The sequence below is a fragment of the Bos grunniens genome, chromosome 15, assembly GCF_055505025.1.
Source record: "Bos grunniens cultivar Pamir isolate PY7600 chromosome 15, Bosgru_T2T1.0, whole genome shotgun sequence".
Classification (NCBI taxonomy): domain Eukaryota; kingdom Metazoa; phylum Chordata; class Mammalia; order Artiodactyla; family Bovidae; genus Bos; species Bos grunniens.
This window is the reverse complement of record NC_141179.1, coordinates 52,736,711-52,756,793: the sequence shown is the minus strand read 5'-3', so window position 1 is coordinate 52,756,793 and position 20,083 is coordinate 52,736,711. Positions and strand designations below refer to the sequence as shown.

Genomic DNA, 20,083 nt, shown 5'->3' with positions numbered 1-20,083 from the left:
TCTACCCTCTGCCGGAGATCACATGTGGGGATACCACAAATAGGTTCTGTTTCTTGCTGGGCCTTATTTTCCTCATTTTTCAAATGGGGCTAAGAGTCCCAGCATGACCTTCCACCTAAGGTTATTGTGAAGGTTAGACAAAATGAGTGTGGTAGACTCTTACTCTGCCCCAGGACCTCTTCACAGAGAGGGATGTGCCAGGCCATTTGTGTGTGTGTGTGTGTGTGCAACAGCTGTAACCCAGGTGCTGACCTCATTCCCAGGGCAGGCAAGAGACTGAGGTCTGTGAGGGGACTGGTGTGTAGCTCTTTGAGGCTGTGTGATGTGGGTACGACAGGGCCCCAGGTGTAAGGTTGCCAGACTTAGCAAATACTTGAAACATGCTAACAGTGATTTTCCTTATCTGAAAATCAAGTTTCAAGATGTGTCCTGTGTTTTATCTGGCAAGCCTACTTGGGTGACCTGGCGTGCTCAAGCCAGCGTGCCCCTGTTGGACTCCCCCGCATGAGACTGAGATGGTATGTGGCTGTGTGGACTGAGGCAGGAGATGGGTGTGATCAACTGGGGTCGTTTCAGCGGGGCTCCGAAAAGCTTCGATACCATAGTCCTTCATGTCAGCGTGGAGAAGAATCCAGCGAGAGCAAAGTAGTAGATAAGAAATGATTTATGAGAATAAAACCCTTGTGAGGCTTACAAGCAGATGGGTGGGAAGTGCCCCCAGAACTTAGTGGGCTGCAGTTTTATAATCAAAGGAAAAGTGGGGAGGGGGAGAAGACCTTCTTTGTCTCTCTTGAGTAGACGTGACGTTTTCATCAGCAGCTCCTCCCCAGACAGGGCAGGGAAGTTTACTTGTCCCTCCCTGTATGGTTAGGCCAGGACTGTCATAGGACTTTCGAAAAATTTCTTCAGGTCTCAGTACAGTGAGGGTCTTTCATTTTGAAAAGTCACCTTCCCATAAATGATGGGGTTTTTTTTATGTGTGCACAGAGCCTGCTTTGGGGGTCATTAACTCACTGAGCTCACTGGTCTGGATGTGGGTCTCATGCCACCACTGTTTTATTGTTTGGGGGCATGTTCTGTGCTCTGTTGCATGGTTTTATTGCTAAGCAAGCCTGCTTAGTTTTGTGGTTAAGCAAACCTGCTTTTTCGAGTAATCATTAATTTACAGGAGTTTCCCATATTTTTCTACTTATAATCCCCTAGTGGGATTAACTATTTAATCACTTATTTTTGTCCCTCTATTCTGTCACCCAGGAGATCAGCCCTGGGTGTTCTTTGGAAGGAATGATGCTGAAGCTGAAACTCCAGTAATTTGGCCACCTCATGAGAAGAGTTGACTCATTGGAAAAGACTCTGATGCTGGGAGGGATTGGGGGCAGGAGGAGAAGGGGATGACAGAGGATGAGATGGCTGGCTGGCATCACTGACTCAATGGACGTGAGTTTGGGTGGACTCCAGGAGATGGTGATGGACAGGGAGGCCTGGCGTGCTGCGATTCATGGGGTCGCAAAGAGTCGGACACGACTGAGCGACTGAATTGAACTGACTGATTCTGTTCGTATCACAGCACTTGGCTGTGTCAGCGTCACCAGCAGGAGAGGGGATGTGGGTAACTCTGACTGTGTGCTCTGTGTTTCCCTGAGGCTCTAGCAGCTCATTCAGGTCAGTGTTTGAGCTGTTTACTCAGTGAGGCCCAGCAGGGGTAGGAGACCCTCCCTGGGCAAACACTCAGATCCGGCTCCAGGTGGGACTAGGGTGCTGAACCTGTTGCTGCCTGCCATCAAACTGTAAAGGACACATCCCTCAAGGCCATGCCAGCCCTGGGGGCCTCAGAGTGCTCTGTCCTCAGCCGTTCCAGGGGGGCCTCTGGAATCCCCTCTCTGCTGCTTCCTGGTGACATCACACAGGTCATTGCTCAGTCTTCTAGAACGGTGCCCCCAGGATACAGCCTCGTTCCCCTAGGCAACCTGGGAATTTTCTCACCCAAACTGGCAAGGCTGGTTACCCCAGAGGAGAGGAGCTGGGGGAAGAAGGGGTCAGGGGGGCCTTCTCCTCATCTCCCAGAGGGGAGATCGAGGCAGCCCTCCGTCTGTCTGACTAGATGGTGAGTAGGAAGGAGCACCAGGAGCAAGTCAGGACATGGAAGCCCTTCATTGTCTAGGACACTTGGGCAGGGGAGGAATCTTGAAGAAGGTGGTGACTGCCCCCAAGGTCACCCCTAGGGTAGTGAAAGAGGTGGCATATAAGTGGGGAGCACGGACAGAGCCTGGGGTTAGGAGCTGGGAGACCTAAGATCTTATCTGTGCTCTGACCCTGCTGCTTGGGCCTTTGTTTCTTCATCTGTACAGTTAGGGGCTGTGGCCAGGTGATGTTAGTCTGCAGGTCTTTAGTCTTGATGGGAGCTCAGTGAGGGGAGTTGAGAGAGCAGTGTTATGGACCAGGTCATGGATGGCTCCAGGCAGGTGTCCTGACTCTGTTCCAACAGCTGGCAGGGGTCAGTGAGCAAGAACTGGTGTGAATATCTCCAAACAACCCCCCACCCCATTCCGGGAGTCCTACCGGGTACTTGTGGTCCCCAGATGGCTTCTGTCTTACTTTAATTTAGGGGCGTCCCTATGCCTCCCACACCTCAGCTTCTCTCTGTGAGGGGCACTTGTAAAACCCACACTTGCTCAGCGCCCTGGGCCATGATTCCTCGCATTCTTATGATGCCTCTCAGCTTGCTAAGCACCTTCTCTTTCTCCTACATGCTCCCGCCTTCCACCCGACTCTGAGTCCTGCTTGGTGTTGTCCCCATCCTGGGGCTGGGGCCCGGAAGGGCACCTCCACCCAATCCACTTTCTATTGACCCCTGTGACTGGGACAGGGGCTGCAGGGGCAGACAGGGTCATGCTTTGCCAACATTTTCCACTGTTTACTCTTTCATGAGAACCTTAACAACCATCCTATCAAGGTATTTCCTTAACACTTTTTGTAGGAAATATGCCGTTTTTGAACAGTGTATTTATTCCTCCCTACCTTTCCCCTTCTTTTTAGTAATTTGGGCATGAAACCGACATGTATACAACTCTTTTCCTTGCAATAATTCTCAGAGAGTAGGTATTATTATTCTAGATGAAGAAACTGAAACTCAGACAGGACATGTCACCTGCTCTTGGTCACACGTTTAGGAAATGGTATCAACAGGATTTGAACCCAGGTCCACTTTGCACCGGAGAAGGCAATGGCACCCCACTCAGTACTCTTGCCTGGAAAATCCCATGGATGGAGGAGCCTGGTAGGCTGCAGTCCATGGGGTCGCTAAGAGTTGGACACGACTGAGCGACTTCACTTTCACTTTTCACTTTCATGCGTTGGAGAAGGAAATGGCAACCCACTCCAGTGTTCTTACCTGGAGAATCCCAGGGATGGGGGAGCCAGATGGGCTGCCGTCTATGGGGTCGCACAGAGTCGGACACAACTGAAGTGACTTAACAGTAGCAGCCACTTTGCACTTCCAGGCTGTGGGAAGCTGCTGCTGCTAAGTTGCTTCAGTTGTGTCCAACTCGTAGCGACCCCATGGACTGCAGCCTACCAGGCTCCTCCGCCCGTGGGATTTTCCAGGCAAGAGTACTGGAGTGGGGTGCCATTATCACCAAATCCTAGGACTCCTTTCCAGGCTCCTCCCCCAGGTCACGCATCCCAGCCCTCCTAGCCTTCTGTCTGCTGCTCAGGGGTGTTTGAGATGGGATATGAATCTGCTTTGATCCAGGCATGTTCGGGCGGTTGTTATGAACCCTTGAGCCAGAGATACCTAAATTCCTGGGGGACTGGGAGGGCCTGCAAGGGCAAATTGTTGATGAAGGAGAACTTATGCTCCAGCCAGCCTGGCCTAAACCTCCAGGCAGGGTTGAGCCCAAGGCATGGCCACCTGAGCCCAGGGGTACCAGGTCACCCACCTTTTCTGACCCAAGACCCAAAAGATTCATTCTTGGTTAATCTATATTTGGATTTGAGTGCTGATTTGATTTCTGCCATCACTACCTCCCTGAATTTGTGTGTCTCAGACTGGCAGTGCTCTCGGGGGTGGAGAAGCCCTGTGAGCCTGTCCTCACTGCTATCTCCTGCTGTCACTTCAGCCTTATCTCTTCCTCCCAGTACTAGGCGATGGGGACGAGAGGTGTATAGTCCTGGTGCCTGGCTGTCAGCCGATGGGTGTCACTGGGGCCCTAAAAAGGCAGAAGCCACCAGGCCAGTGCTCCTCTCCCTTTTCCTCATGGCAGACCCCAGAGGCTACAGTTCACAAAACAGGCTCTGTACACCCCTCTTTTGAGTCTCTCATCAGCCTGGGTATGAGGCTGTCAGATAAAACCACTGAAGCCAGGGGAGGGGCAGTGAACTGCCTACGGCTGCGGTGAAGGCAGAGGATGTGTATAGCAGGGAGCCAGAGCCCTGGCCTCTTGAACCCAGAGCCCACCCCCACCCACCCCACCCCCAGGCCACCCAGTACCACACACTTAAAGAATGTGGGTTAGAAGAGCCAAGGATGATTATCTGACTGTGCTGCTCACACTGGAGATCCAGGGTAACATGGGGACCTGCAACTCATTTTACAAGACTTACTTTGCAGAATGCCCCTTGGGGTGACTTGCCATCACAGTTCCCTCCTCACCCCCTTGACTTTTAAAATTGGGCCTGATTCACAAATGTCTCAGAGCCCTAAGCACTTGAGGAAGAAACACCTCTATTTGTGAATCCACCGTGACAACTCCTCATCTTTCTCTAGCACCTTTAAGAAAAGCTGTTCCATCCTAGAGCTCGAGGATGGTGAGGCTAGGAGGTTATACATTCTGATGCTCACATTCTACAGATGGGAAACTCAGGCCCAGAGAGATGGGGCAGCCAGAGCCAAGGGAACCCTGGGGTGGGAGGAGGCTGAGATCTGGGATCTTGGCAGGTTGGCCATGTACTCACTGATGACACTGGGCAAGTGATGGGGCACTTGTGCCCTATTAGCTGCCCATCCAGGGGAGCTCACGATGAGCCCTCCCTAGTCACTAGGGTAGTGAATGCTCAGCCTTGGGCCTGTTGCCACACTCATATTGGCCTGGCCTCAGAAAAACTGAGCTATTGGCCTCAGTTAACACAGAGCAGCTGGAGACAGAGCTAGCACTAGGACCCAGGGGGCAGGTAGCAGTCTCTCTGGCTGGAAGGGGTGGCTGGAGTGCTGGTGGACATATCTCCCCTGTGGCTGTGGAGCTCTGGCCAGCTCTGCCTGGGGAGGGCCAGGGAGCCCCAGAGCTCTGGAGCCAGATGCTCTGGAAAGCCTAGTCTAATCCATGGGAGGTGTGTACAGGGGTGCGCAGGAGGACTAGGGGTGGACAAGGACCAGAGTCCGGGACTGGAGGAGGATTAAAGCTCCCAGCTGGGAGTGCGATGGGAGTGGAGATTTTGCCCAAGTCTAGCCACCTTGAGAACCTTGAGGCCAGTGGTTGGTAGGGGAGGCAAGCTGTGGGCTCTTGATTGTGGTGGGAGTGTGCCCATCTTTGGGTCTGAGGGGTGTGGTGTGGGGATGTCTCTGGGTGGTTCTAGGGACAGCTGCTTGTGTGTCTTAAGTAGGCTGTTGCAGAGGTGTGTACCTGTGAGTGTGGGAAGGTGTTGGAGATAAAGGGTTCACAATTAACTTCCAGGATCCCTCTTCTAGCACCTCCTCGCTCTTCCTCTCAGAGCCCTATCATCTTGGACCCCTCCTCAACCCCTGCCTGAGGACTGGTCCCCAGGTCCTCTTCGGGGGCGATGGGGGCGGGCGCTAGGACCCGGCTGGGCGGGGTGGGGCGGGGCTCCAAGCCCCGTCAGCTGTACCTCCGCAGCCTGGAAAATACCAAGCGCAGGCGAGCGGAGCCCCCGAAGCCCCCAGCCTAGCCCCTGGGGAGGGAGGAAGGTGGAGTGGGGGGCGTCCGCGGGGCAGGGGGACGCGGGGCGGGGCCGGGCGGCGGGACCCACTGCTCCTCCCCCTAGAACCCCCGCGCGGCCCCGGTCGCCCGGGCAGCGGCGGCGGCGGCGGCGGCGGCGGCGGCAGAGGCGCTCGCACCCCTGGCCCCGGCTGGCCCCGGCGAGTAGCGGGCACAGGTGAGCCTGCGGGCCCCGTGGGCGCCCCACCCCGCCCCCACCACCGGCCCCGCGCGCTTCCCGCGCCGGCGCCGCTGCAGAGTTAGTTGAACCAGTCCGGCCAGCGCTGCGCGGACCCCACCGGACAGTTCGTCACCTCGGGTCCCGGCCTCCCCCGGGTCCCGACGGGCTTCCCCTGCACCCCGATACGCAGCCCCCACTCCGGCTCCCATCCCCGGCGGTCTGAGGTCGCGCTTTTGCGGAGAGAGAGAGGGGCGTACTGCCCAGTGGCGGCGGTACGCTCTGGCCAGGGGGCCAGCCCCTGCCTCTCTCGAACTCGCTACCTGCCAGGACCCCGGACAGCCGCACGCGCGCCCGCAGCGTTCTGACTCCGGTTCCCAAACCGGTCTTGCAGGTCCCTGGAAGGTGGCGTCAGCATCTGCAGCCGCGTCGACGTTGTCGGAGCCTCCGCGGAGGACCCAGGAGAGCCGGACCAGGACCAGGGCCCTGGGCCTCCTCATGGAGCAGTCAGCTGCCTCCCCAGAGCCCCCGGGGCCTCGGCCAGTCCTGGGTCGCGACAGCGTCCAGGTGCCCGACGACCAGGACTTCCGCAGCTTCCGGTCAGAGTGTGAGGCCGAGGCGGGCTGGAACCTGACCTACAGCAAAGCTGGTGTGTCTGTGTGGGTGCAGGCTGTGGAGATGGATCGTACCCTGCACAAGATCAAGGTAGGGTGGCCCCGCAGCAGGTGCAGCCGGCACTGCGCCCTGACTCCCTCTGACTGGGAGTCTCCCGGTCCTCCAGCAGGGGTACAGACACCTGGCTGTGCACCTCAGAGTCTCCTGCGAGAACCCAGGAGGCACAGTTTGCTGGCCAAGCCCCCAGCTCACAGATGGGCCAGCTGAGGCCTGGAGACAGGGGGTGTGACTCACTCAGCCCCTGCCTGCTCAGGGAGGTGGACCACTGCCAAGCCCACCTAGGAGAATGGTCTTGCTCAAGGAGCCCTCTGCCCTTGAAGCCTTTATCAGGTCCTGACTTGAGTCATCTCAGGTGGGAGACTGAGCCCTTCAGTCCCGAATTCCTGATTCTCTCAGCCTGAACTGGGTCTCATTCCACACTCTCTGCACTTCTTCCTGCCTGATGCCCTGCTCTTCCCTCTTGCCTCCTGGCTGTCCCCTGAGTCTCTCCTGCAGGGACTCAGGATCCTGGATGGCAGATCCTGAAAGCAGGGCTTAGATGTCCCTGCCTCACACAGGGCCAGGCTGGGCCGGCAGGCTGGGGGAGGAGGGACCAGGGTGTAGGCCAGCAGAGGCAGGGAAGATGCAGGCATAGCTGGCCTCTCTCACAGCCATCCACTCCACTCCTCACAACCCCATGGTTTTCTTCTCTTTGTCAAAGGAGGGCCGGCTTGGGGCTTGGGACCCTGTGAGCCCACCTCCCCTGGGGGACTAGATGGGGGATAGGCTAGTGAAGACTCTGATGAGAGGCCTCAGTGACTGCCTCCAACACAACACATCTAGCATTGCTGTGAGTACCACTTTTCAAGGCAGCAGATCTCCCTTCCGCGGCTCCTGGCAGTAGACTGTGCCCTCCCCTCTGTCTTGCCTCAGCCTTCCCGCTCTCCTTCTCAAACACATGGAGAAGTGTATTTCTGTGGTGGAAGCCGGCAGAGGTGGGAGCAGAGCAGTGGACTTGGAGAGCACGCCTGCCCTCCCCCTCTCCAGCCCCTCCTGCCTGGGACCTGCTCTTGGATTCGGATTTAGCTCTGGCATCAGGGCCTCATAACAGGGCCAGAGATGTCTGACCTTCCCTACCTGACCCTGGGCCTTTCTGTCTCACTTTGTCTTAGTCATTTAGAGCTTTGTCCCTCTGTCCCCACGTAGGCACCTGGCTCACCCGTTCTGCCTTCCCTGCTCCCTTCTTGACTCTCTGTCTGCACCCTGGCTATCTGTGTTTTTCTCTCCCAGTTCCCACGTCTGTCTCCTTTTCTCCCTTTCTGGGACTCTCTACCCGGGCCTGAGGACCCTGGGCCGGGGGCTTCCCCAGAGCTGGACCTGTGTCTAAGCCTGAGGAGCCAGGAAGGGCAGGGCCACTGGCATGTTCCAGCTTAGTGCTCTCCAGGGACAGGGACACATCCTATCCTTTGAGTCCTCAGCCTCCAACACAGGCCCAGCAGGGATGTTGGTTAAATGAAAGATGGAAAGAAGGAACAAATGAAGGAACAAATTGAATATAAAGTGAGCAAAGTTGTTGTGAGAAAAAGGTTGTTTTCCTGCCTGTAACCTGGGAAAGACTTAGGCTGGCCTGTGCCATGGGATAGGGAAGCATAATCTCCCCATCAAGCTGACTCTCCAGAAGGAAGGGTAGGGGAAAGTCTGAACTGAGCCTGGGACTCCCACCCTCTGTGTCAACAGAGTGGAGCTGCCTCCTCCATCTGGCTTGGTTAATGAATAAACCCAGCCCAGTCCAGGACTGGAATTGGTGAGTCTGGAAGCCAGACCTCCACAATAGACCCCTTGTGGCCATATCAGATTTGTCAGGTGTTCTTCCTTGAGAGTAGAGGGGATTGGGAAAACTGTGGTGTTATTGGCTTATAGTTAGGGCGTACACTTGACCTTCCTTCCCTATCAGACTGAGCAGAGGTTGGAGGTGCCTTTGCAATCCCCCTTTCAAATTCACTGCTTACTGGAGTGCAAGTCCAGAGAGGAGCAGGGGCTAGCCCAGGCTCACACAGCCAAGCCCCAGCCAAGCCAGGCTTGGAACCCAGATCTCTAGCCTCCTTGCCTAGTTCTCTCTTTTGTGCTCCCCACAGTGAAGGGGGCTGGGGCCAGGAGGTGAGCAGAGCTGGGGCCTAAGGAGGGTGCTGGGCCTTGGCTCAGGGAAGGGAGGTGATCTCGAGATCTCGGATCCCCTCAGCACAGCCACGTGGAGCTTTGGGGGACAGGCAGAGGTCTCCAAGCTCCCCCATCCCCAAGACTCCAGGAATCTTGTTTCTGATAAGAACCCCTGCTCTGAATCGAGCATTTGTCTCCATTGCCTGATTGACCTTCAGACCAGTCCGGGGCAGTAGTAGGCTTATCTCCAAGCTACAAAGAAACTGAGGCTGAGAGAGGTGAGGTCACTTGCCTGAGGTCACACAGTAGCTGAGGCAGGAGTGGAACCCAGGGCAGCCTGGCTCCAGAGCCGCTGCCTCTCTCCACTTGGGCTCACATCTTGTTAACATTTTGGCATTTGACCCCATTGGTAACTCTCTGAAGGACATGGTGTTCTCATTATCCCATTCCTGTTGATAAATGAAAAAGCTGAGTCCCAGAAAGAGGAGTGGCTTGCCAAGGTCACACGGCAGGTCTGAAGCCAGAGTTCCCAGGGTCACTCCAGGAGACTGGGACTCAACCACAGGTATTTGTTGAGCTCCCTGCTCCCTGCAGCCGGTTCTTGGTCTGCCCCCTGAGCTGGGAAAGCCAGCTGCCCGCTGGACATGCCCTGTGCACGTGAATCTAGCATAGGGGAGGAGCCACCTAGCTGCCTACCTGATTGATTTCCTCTACCTCACCCCCCTTCCCCCAGACTTATCTTCTCCCTACCCCTGTGTCCAGAGGTTCCTGGAAGTCACTGTGGCTCTGGCCCAGCATTTGGAGCCAGAAGAAAGGGACAGAGCTGCTGGAGGCCACCTCTGCCCTTTCCCTCCCTCTGGTCTGGCCTGGTCCCACGCCTGCATAGTGCTCTGAGCACCAAATAGGAGGCAGATACCGCCTCCTGTGAGGTCAGGCCATGTCCCAAAGGCTGATGCTGAACATGGATCCTGGGCCCAGGGCAGGGGGCTGCTGGGCACCTGAATGCAGGTCTCTCAGTGCCCGGGCCAGGCTTCCTCAGAGCTGCTGTAGAGGAGAGAATTGGGAAACCAGGGGGCTGTCATTTATTTAAGCAGGGCCAGCTGGAGAAGGGGCTGAGGTCCAGTCCTGGTTATGGTGTTCTTTTGCTCTGTGTGTGACTGTGGGCACATCCCTGCCCTCTCTGGGCTCTTTCTCCATCTGTGCCATGGGGCTCTCCTGGCTCCAAGAGCCTCTAGACTCAGTACCTGTGCTGGGTCCCATGGACAGGGATGAGGCACAGGGGACAGAAAGCCGGGGTTGGCATGGCATGGCAGGCCTGGTCCTGTCCTGATGCTCACGTACTCTCTGATCCTGCTGTGCACCTAGCCACCTGAGAGGCAGAGGGTGGCCAGACCTCCAGAGGGTGGAGAGAGACTGACAATTCCAGATGGCTCCCTGCCCACTGCGTGAGGCAGATATTCACAGGCAAGTGACTGAGGCAGGAGTGGGTCCCAGTGAGTAGGGGCCTTGAGGGCCTTGGCTGGAGCAGGGGTATGAAGTCTCCTGGGGGAGCATGGCTGAGAACCTGAGGTTCCTCTTGCCACAGGAAGCTGAGCAGTGGGGACCTATCTCTTCTGACTTCCTGTCCTACGACTGCTCCTCTTCCCCTTTGGAGAAAGCTTGGTGACCCTCTCTGACCTGTCTCACTGTCCACCTGCTTCCATACCACAGCCTCCTGGGTTCCAAGCTCTTAGGCTAGTGCTCAGCCCTGTCCTGTCTCAGCACCTCTTTTTCTTCCCCTGTGAAATTTGGGATCATCTCAGGGATCTCCAAGGACCCTTCTTACTCTTAATGGTCTATGGGACTCAAAAGGGTCATGGGGATGGTGGAGACAGTCACAGGGCCAGGGATTTTCTTCATGTCTTTCCACTGAATCTTCACAAGTGTCTTACGAACTCCATTGAACAGATGTGGAAGCTGAGGTTCAGGGCAGGAATTCACTTGTGCAGTCAAACAGCTTGAAGGCGGCTGAGGCAGGATCAGAACCCAGGTCCTTGAGACTCCAAGGCCAGGATAACTTCAGTGTCTCGGGCCTGCTCATTAGCACCACTGGGCCCTTCGATCTCCTGGACCCTGTCGCTCAGAACCCACCCCTCTCTCCTGCCTTAGTTCTCCCTGTGCTGTGTCATTGTGAGAGGGCACCCTGGAGGGGTCCCAGCCAAGCAAGAGCCCGGTCCTCACTGTGTAACCTCGGGGTTCACTTTACCTTTCTGGGTCAGTCTTCTTATCTGTGGTGGCAGAGGCAGGTTTTAGGGGTTTGGATTGGTGAGCTCAAGTTTAGGCTGGGCTTCTGCCCCCTCGGGGGCTCAGTTTCCCTATTTCTCTAGAAAGATGCTGGGCAGGTGGTTTGTAGAGCCTGGCCTTAGGCCATGGTGAGGGTGTCTGCAGTACTGGACACAGGGTAAGGATGGAGAGCTAAAGCCTTGCTGGTCTGTGCTGTCTGAGAGGTCCCCAGATGGGGCTTCCGAGTCCAGGCTGAGGTCCTGATAACCCCTGGCCTGGATTCCTGGATGGTTCTAGCTCTGACTTGGTGTTGGGGGCAGCTGGAGGAAGTTGTCCAGACCTGTCCTTAAGAAACAGGGCTCCCAGAGAGCTGCCCCCCAAAGTCGGGGTCTGGATCTTCAGGTGGAAGAAATCAGAGATAGGAAAGGTCAGAGCTGGCTGGAGGCTTTAGGGAGGTATTCCTGGAGGTCCTTCCTACAGGGGGAGAGAACAGGGTTCAGGGTCCTGGCCATGTGGCCTTGGGCAGATTGCTGCCCCTGCCCCAGCTTTAGCTTCCTCATCTGTCACATGCGAGCAGCTGTGCTGGCCTGCCTATCTTTGGGCCCTTCATTCAGGTTGGAGACAAAGAGGGAAATCAGGATGCTGGAACAGACACTTGTCACAGGAGCTGCAGAGACCTGGAGGGGGCCTCTGAGCCATCCCTGGAGACCAGGGAAGGCTTCTCAGAGGAGGAATGCTCAGGTGATCGGTTTGGAATTGGGTTGAGAATGAGGAGTACAGGTTTGACAGCACTGGGAACATTTCATACAAAGGAAGAGCTATGTAAAGGCCCCCGAGGAAGGAAACAGGGCAATGTTAGAACTGCAGGTGGTATATTGTGGGGTTTGGAACTCAGAGGGGTGGAGGGGATTAGACAACTAGATCAAGGCTCTTGAATTTGGGTCCCGAAGGTTCTAGGCTACTGGGGAGGGTTTTAGACAAGGTGGGTGGTAGGAGGAAGATGCCGCTCTATTTGTCTGCACAGACATGCCAAGGCCTGCACTAAAGTAGGGCCTGTGGGGAGTGGAGCACGGGATTGCCTCCAGAAAGATTTAGGAGGGATAAGGGACAACATGGTGGTTACAGCATAACTCCTGTGCAGGCTGGGATGTGAGATAGGATAAACTGTGCAGTCCCCGGGAGCAAGGAGCTGGTGTTGGGGGGTGCCTTCAGTCAGTCCACACTGGGCGCAGAAGAGCCCTCAGGCCCACAGGCTGGCTCTGTGCCTCCACGACCAGCTCCCCAGCCCCTGGCTTTTAAACTTTAACGAACCCCAGCTCAGTTTCCAGCCGAGAGTCTTTAAAGTTTCAGGAGATGAGAGAAAGGAGGCAGTTCTGGAGACAGATGGGTTTTCTTTCTTCCCCTGTGTCTCTGTGCCTGGTAGAGGCACCTGGAGCCAGGGCTGTGGGTGCCATGACCCCGGAGGCCTGGCACTCTTTAGGGATCTTGGACCTCAGCTGGACCTCTCCAGTCTGTTAATGAGGGACCAGCAACCACCAATGGAGTTAGAGACTCTATTCCCTCCCTGCTCTCTTACCTTTACCCCTTACCTGGGCAGGTGAGCATCACCCCCACCCGCCCCCTCAACAGGTTGAGAGGAAAGGTGCTCAGACCAGGCACTGGGCTTGAGGTGCCTGGGCCCCCGTGCTTCACTTTGTCTTCTCAAGCATATTTGGTCTGGCCTCAATGCTCCAGGACCCCTGGAGCTGCAGAAACACAGGCCGTGGAGGAAAGTATCAGGCCCAGAACTTAGTGGTGGGTCCCACACCAAATACAGACCCCTCTCACTTGTCGTTAAAGAGAGGCTGGGCAGGTGGCACTGGGCAGCTGGAGCTGTTCTCTGGGGCTTTAGTATAACAACTGCCTCCCTATCTCTCAGCCTGGCTCCCCGAAGGCAGCTGCTTGTTGCTTCCGACCTGTGTCTAGAATCCTTCTGTCTTGGGGCAGTTGAACAATGCCTGCAAGTTTTCCTCCTCCATGGGAAGTAGGGGTAAATCCCACCTTTGGTGTCCTCTGCATCGCCTGGGCCATTTAATCTCATTCTTTGAGTTTCCTGTCATCTAACCCTGGCTTTCTGAGAATCCCCTCCAGCCTCTCCTTGATGCCCCCTTCCTAGTTTTGGACTCTTCTAGATTGCCTTGGGCCTGGTACTGGACCAGAGAAGTGTTAAGTCTGAAGGCAGAGGCCTGACAACCAGAGCGGATGGAGTTCCCTTGTGTGTCTCCAGTCTTCATTCATTCAACATACTATATGGTGAACATACTATACACCAAGTATATCCAGGAATTCGGTGGCAAACCAAACAGATCAGACCCTGTTGTCATGAGTTTACATCCTGAGGGGGAGACAAGCATAAGATACCAGATGGTGTTTGTGTGTTATGAAGACAGGATGATGTGATGGGAGTTGTCTGGCCTTCTATATTTGGGCCTTGTGTGTGTGGAGCTGGACTGAGGGTGCCTGTGTGTATGATCTGGTCCTTGGTTGGGTAGACTGTGAGCCCCTCAGGGGCAGGGCTCCTGATAAGGGTCATTCAATCCATATTGAATGTGTGTGTGTGTCTGTACGTGCACCTGAGGTTGTGTGTGTCTGTGCCTCTGAGTGTGAGACTGTGTGTGTTTCTGTGTCTGGCATTACTCTGTGTGTGTGAGTCACACCCCCTCACTGCAGCAGAGTTGTCTCTGATCCAATTATGTCTCCTCAGCTGTCTCCCAGCGGCTTCCGCCCCCCCAGCTCAGCTCTGGCTCTGCCTTGGTCTTCCCCTGCCTGCTTCCCTGCAGCCTCCTGTCTTTGCCTCTGGGCCTGGCTCTGGGTCTCCAAGTCTCCCCTTAGGGTGACTCTATCCCTGTCTGTGATGGTTACTACCTCTGCCTGTGTGTCTCTACTTGCCCTTTTCTCCCTCCCACCTTTTTTTTTCCTGTCTCAGTCATTTATTTGTTCAGCAAACCTCTTCTCATGCCTCCACCCACTCTACCAGCCTCTGTGCTGGTGCTTGGGGCCTGGGGATGGATCACACCTGAGTCCTGCTCTGAAGTCCTAGTGGGGAGACTGACGGAGATGGTGACAGCCTTCCGTGACTCCTCAGACCAAGGGAGATGTGGGTGACAGCATGGTGGAGGGCAGTAGTATCTGGGTAAGACCTGGGGGGCCCAACAGCAGTTAGGTGGCAGGCTGAGCAGGTCTTGGTGGGTGCGGACTCAGGGTGAGGAAGGAGAGGAGGCTGAGCCAGAGTGGGGAGGACGTTTTAGGGTTTGATCTTGAAGTCCGGGAGAAGCAGCAGAGGCTTTCAGGCTGGGCAGTGCCATCATCACTGGGTTTTATTTTTTATTTTATTTGGCTGTGCCACATGGCTTGTGGGATCTTAGTTCCCTGACCAGGGATCGAGCCTAGGGCCTTAGCAGTGAAAGCACAGAGTCTTAACCCACTGGACCACCAGGGAATTCCCATCACTGGGTTTTAGAAGCTCCTGGCCGCAGGTGACAGCTCGACCTGAAAGTCAGGAAACCAGTGTTGAAGGTGCGGCTGCAGTGTGGTCCAAGCAAGGATGGTCAGGCCTGCCTGAGTCTGGCAAAGGGAGGTTGTTGGGAAGGTCATGGCCAAGCGGAATCCCAGGTTCCAGGCGCAGGAGGGGAGCAGAGGCGGGTGGGCATTGGGGTTGGGTAATACAGCAAAAGTGAACATGGTCAGGGTGAGCTTTGTGGGCTGTGCAGGGGGTGGTGCCCAGGAAGCTGTTGAAGATGCAGTCCAGAGCTTCCTAGAGAGCTCTGGGCGCGGGAGGCTGCTGGCGGCCCCTGAAGCCCTGGGAAGTGTTTATCCAGTTTGTCTCTCTCTGCTTGTCTGTGTGTCGGCCCTGGCCCCTGTCTTGTCTCACTTATCTCCCCACCGGTCCTTATTTTCTTGCAGGCCCACCCACTCTGTTCTTTCCCAGGCCTCCCTCCTCTGTCAGGCTCCCCCACCTCCCCCAGGGCTGGAACAAAGTGGCAGGAGCTCCAGACCAGGAGGTCAGCTTCTCAGAGGTCAGAGCAGGGTGTGCCTCAGAGGAGGCCTGGGGGGCAGGGGCGAGGGTCCAGGGAGGCTGCTGGAGACTAGGGGGAGGGCAGGGGGATGGAGGCACAGTAGGGCTGAGTCACTCAGCCCTGGTGGAGAGCAGCAGAGGGGCCTAGCTCGGCCTGCTTGAGCAGCCTCTGGGAGCTGTGTTTCGGATAGACATGCAGTACCACCTCCCACCAGTCTCAGGAGGGCCACACTTTCATAGAGATGGGTTGAGGTTGTCTGGTGCCAGATGCTCTTCCCTTCAGAAGAGGCTTGTCTAGTCATTTTGCAGATGAGAACTCTGAGCCAGAAGCTGGGGAAAGGAAACCCTGTGAGGGGCCCACACCAAACCTGCTGCATGCTTCCAGCTCCCCTCACTGTAGGCTGCCTCCATAGCCCAGTCCCTAGTGGGGATCCCCTGGGACAGGCCTTATCTGGCCAAGTGCTGGCCCACCTGGGATTCCTTGAGTCCTTGACAGAGCAGAGCCTAAATCTTAAAGAACAACTTTAGCAGTCGACTTTGGGTCACACTGGGCTCCTGAATGGTTCTTCACTTTTCTCAGCCACCATTTACAAGTGGGCCTAATCTTCCCTCCTCCTGGGTAGTTGAGAGGATGGAATTAGGAGAATTTGCAAGGCCCCAGCACAGCACCGGGCATAGAGCTGGCACGCTGTTAACGTTTGCTGAATGGATGAATGAATGAACAGTCTGAGGTGCCCAAGGGACAGCTCCATTTCCTCCCGCTTCCATCCTTCTTCACTCGGGTTACCTTGTGGAACCCCATGAGCTCTGTCCTTCCCCCAGCCAGTCCAGGCCCTTTCCAGTCCAGCAGCTCTACCAGGAGCCTCTTCCCTATCCTTACACGAGGTTGCCATCTGCTATACATCCTATAAGATCCTGCTTCAGGGTGCCCCTCCCTGTACCTGCGTCCCCCTACTTTTCTCTGTCCCTGCCCTGAGCCCCCAGGGCATGTGCCTGTGTCCTGGCTGAGAATGGAAGGACTCTGAGTCCCCTCTGGCTCCACTCTCAGCATGGCTGTACTACACAGAGCATTTCCAAGGCAGCTCAGCATCATCCTGGGCAACGTCAGGCCCATCTCAGCTGAATCCAGGCTCCCAGGTCCAGGGAACAAGGCCCTTGGGATTCTGGACCAACGCTATTAACCTAGAGAAAAAATATATAGTTTCTTTATCTTGTATAAACTCTATTGTACCGACAATAACAAGAACCCCAAAGTGAGGCACAGCCAGCCTCAATTCCTGAGTAAAACTTTTCCCTGTTTCCTTCCAGCTCTCATTCGAGGATGTAGATAATTTATATACAATCGAGCCTGTGGCACAGATACAAGTTTGTGTCCTCTTTTGTTCATTTAACACTGCATCTGTGGAAATTTCTTGCATTGCTACAGAATTATTAATTCAGGAACATTACTGGCAGCTGCTGCCTGCCAGGCCTCTTCTGGGTTTGGAGGGGCCCCTGCCCCTGCCCCTGTCCAGAGGGACCCTACTGTCCTTCCTCAGCAGTGGGGCGATAATATTCAAGGTGATGAATCATTCTTAACCAGGCCCTGCTGTTGGTGGTGTTCCAGGCTGCCCTCCAATATATTCTGCTAATTACAAATGCAATGTTACTGTCATGAATATTGTAACAGAACTTTTTTTCTTATTTTGTATTATCCCACCCCCACCCACCAAGTAAAATTTTCAGTTCCTAGAGGTTCAGAAACTGAGTTAAGAGATACATTTTTATGATTTTAAAAATATTTGCCAAATTGATTTTTAGAATAGTGGAACCAGCTTTTGCTGTCACCAACTGGGTAACAGTTTTACCATATCCTCATGGGCAGTGGGTATTTTGTATATTTTTGCTAATTTACTCAGGGTAAATTGATGTTTCAGTACAGATTTAATTTACCCTTTTTTAAAATCAGAGTTATTAAAGGTCTTACAGAAAGTCCCAGAACCTCCCTTAACTAGTCTCTGCCCCCTCTCCCCACTTACACTCCATTTTATAAGAGGATGAGGGTAGAAGTAGAAATCAGCCTCACATGCCACAGAGAGTTTGATGAGCGTCCAGGAGGTCTTCACAACGACCCTTCCTTCTTTCTCCACAGAGCACTGAGGGCCACCAGTCGTGGCCCAGAGCTCTAAAAGTCGAGAAGCTCACACGGGCTTGGCATCTTTGGTGGCTCACCTGTCCCTCTTTCCATTCAGGCAATGTTTCTTTACTAAACTACGCCAGGCACTGGGGACACCGAGACGAACAAGGGGCCAAGATTAATCAGTGCATCACAGCGCTGCTGATGAAGGGAGCCAGTGGGCGGAGGAGCAGGCCCCAAGACCAACCTGCAGAGTGCAGGGACAGGGTGGGCTGTGTGGGCAGGGCACAGCCAGGCTCAAGTGTGAGGACAACATAGCGAAGAACCAGCGAGTGGCCGTCTTGGGAAAGCAGGCCTCAGCGGACCTCTCTCCTCTTGCACACCTCCACCTCTGCTTCCCTGGTCCCTTGTGTCAGTGCCCTGGAGCTGCTCTTGAGATTTGGGGCGGCCATGAGAAGGCCTCACGGTCTCCATTCTGAGGCCCCAGAAACCCAGAGGCAAGGGCGGGTGCTCTAGCAGCTGGGCTTCATGTTGGCCCTGTGGGGCCTCTGGGAGGGGCAGTGGAAGGCCCCGAAGCCAGCGAGCAGGCGGTGAGCAGCCCCGGGGAGGAGGACTGGGAGCAGAAACAGCCAAGGCAGAGGGGCTGCTAGCACGGAGCCTCTCTTGTGCCGTGTGCCCTGGGCCAGTCTCTGCGTCCTTCAGCACCTGGACTGACACGGTGAGGGCAGTGCCTGGTGGTGGGCTGTGAGGGTGGAACCTGTGGGCTTGGGTAGGGTCCTCCCACCCTCTCCCTGTCCATCCAGCCTGTGGAGGGATCTGGGGTATTCTTGTTGTTTTCAGCTTTCTTCCTATTCCTTTATCCTGCCTTTTGGTGTTAGCAGGCAGGGCCTGCAAAGTCAGGGAAAACTGTGGGGGCCTAAGGCTGGAGGCAGGGCAGCTGCCACCGGGGGCTTGGTGTGTAAGTCTCCTTTAATCCTCACAGCTTTACTCTGAGGGGAGGATTATCCCTGTTTGACAGATGAAGATACTGGGACTCAGAACTGAAGTCCTTTGCCCAGGCCAAGGCCACACAGGCAGGCAGTGGCAGGGCAGAGGCCTGTCTGACCAGACAGCCTGGAATTGCTGTGAGTGTGAGCCTGGGAGGGAAATGCAATGCTCCAGTCTTCTCAGAGGAGACTTCCAAGTGCAGAGCTCCAGGGCTGGGCTTCAGAAAAAGCATGGCCCTGCCTTTCAGCCCAGTGAGAGCCGAGGATGGAGTCAGGAATTTGGTTCAGAGGAAGAATCGCTGAGCTTTGCCCTCCTTGGTCAGCAAGTCCTTCTGAATACAGTGAGCACTTCATAATAACCACCAATTAACTAAGGCAGTTTCCAGTTGCCAGCATGTTTGCTTTTGCTGGCTCAGTCCTGCCTCTTGAGGAGGGGAGCATAAAGTCCTGATGCTTTCAGGTCGGGCTCCCCAGGCACTGGTTTGCTCCACCACTGTTAGCTTTGTGGCTGTGGTCGGTCATTGTACCTCTCTGAGCCTCACTTTCTCCATCTGTAAAATGGGGTTTGATAATATCCATCAGAGTGTTGGGAGGGTAAGAGACAGTGTCTGCACAGGATGCACCTTGGCACCCTTGACAGCTGGCAGAGGTGGTCTGACCTAAATTTCAGCCCCTGTGGGGTCCACGGTCTGGTGCTGCCGTCTCCTTTGTGGGATAATGAACTGGTGATTTGGAGCACTCGATAGTGGTTGTTGAGCTCTATTACTTGGGGCTGTGATTGATTTGATAGTTAGTGCTCCACCCTGGTCAGGAGTGCTGCTTCTGTGTTTAATATGGTTCTTTTGGGAGAGGCTGATGTGCTTAATAGTTGTTCTTCAACAAAACTGCTCAAATGCAACACGGTGGGAAGTCAGCACAGCCTGAGGGAGGTTTCGGAGCCCAAAGGACTGCTTCCCCTTCTCTGGGCCTCAGCTCCCCTGGTGGTAAACTGAAGAGGAATAGTGGAAGAGGTTCTCTCTGGAGTCCCCAGGACTCTGGGATAATCTGTATGCCCCGTCTATTCCACAGGCAAGCATATTGGAGACCCGCTGTGTGAGGTCTCAGTGTCTGAGCCAGACTGGGATCCATCTGCCCACGTCTCAGTTTCCTTGTTCCTGCCCTGGCCATTGACCCTCAAGGTCACACCACGGCCCCGTGGACATGACCTGACTTCTTTTCTTCTGTCTTTGGTCAGCCATCTCCCTGGGTCCTGGGAGATACTGCAGTCCCTCCCCCCTACACTTCCCTCCTCTACTGGACCATCTGCCAGAGAAGCACAGGGCAAGGGGTGGGAGAGAGGAGGAGAGGAGAGTGAGACACCGGGATGGCCCTGGATCTTGCTCTGTACTGATTTATTCAAGCCTCCAGGCCTTTGCACCCACCAGTCTTGCTGCTGGAAATGCCCTCTCTCCTCTTTCAGCAATTCAGCTCTGTTTAGGTTCAGTTGCCCTCTGATCCCACAGTTCCCATACCCCCTGCCAAGTTCATTCTCCACTGGGGTTTTATGTCCCCGTCTCTCCCACTTGCCACTTGATGGGCCCTCTTTGGGGCAAGGCCCAGGTGTGGTTTACTTACCCATCCCTGCTGCCCAGTTGTAGGCCTGGCATGCAGCAGAATACTCCAGAAGGTAGTGAATGGATGGATGGAAGGGCAGGGCCAGGTGAGGCCAGAGAGCACCTGGGGCCCAGAATATAAAGAGATGCATGC

The 20,083-nt window shown here is 55.2% G+C and overlaps 1 protein-coding gene across 8 annotated transcripts in view; it reads left to right on the top strand.

Annotated features, from left to right (window-relative positions):
• Nucleotides 1–20,083, top strand: part of STARD10 (StAR related lipid transfer domain containing 10) — a 49,026-nt gene that overhangs the window by 19,318 nt on the left and 9,625 nt on the right. For 2 of the 8 annotated variants that reach the window (XM_086340663.1, XM_086340660.1), the window contains exon 2: nucleotides 6,503–6,813. In XM_086340663.1, coding sequence (XP_086196789.1) covers nucleotides 6,607–6,813 — 207 coding nt within the window. In that variant the 5' untranslated portion in view covers nucleotides 6,503–6,606. Of the gene's footprint in view, nucleotides 1–1,254; nucleotides 1,438–5,183; nucleotides 5,484–5,818; nucleotides 5,921–6,022; nucleotides 6,109–6,500; nucleotides 6,814–20,083 lie in introns of those variants that run through there. The other 6 variants (XM_086340662.1, XM_086340659.1, XM_086340661.1 and 3 more) reach the window with 6 other exon arrangements.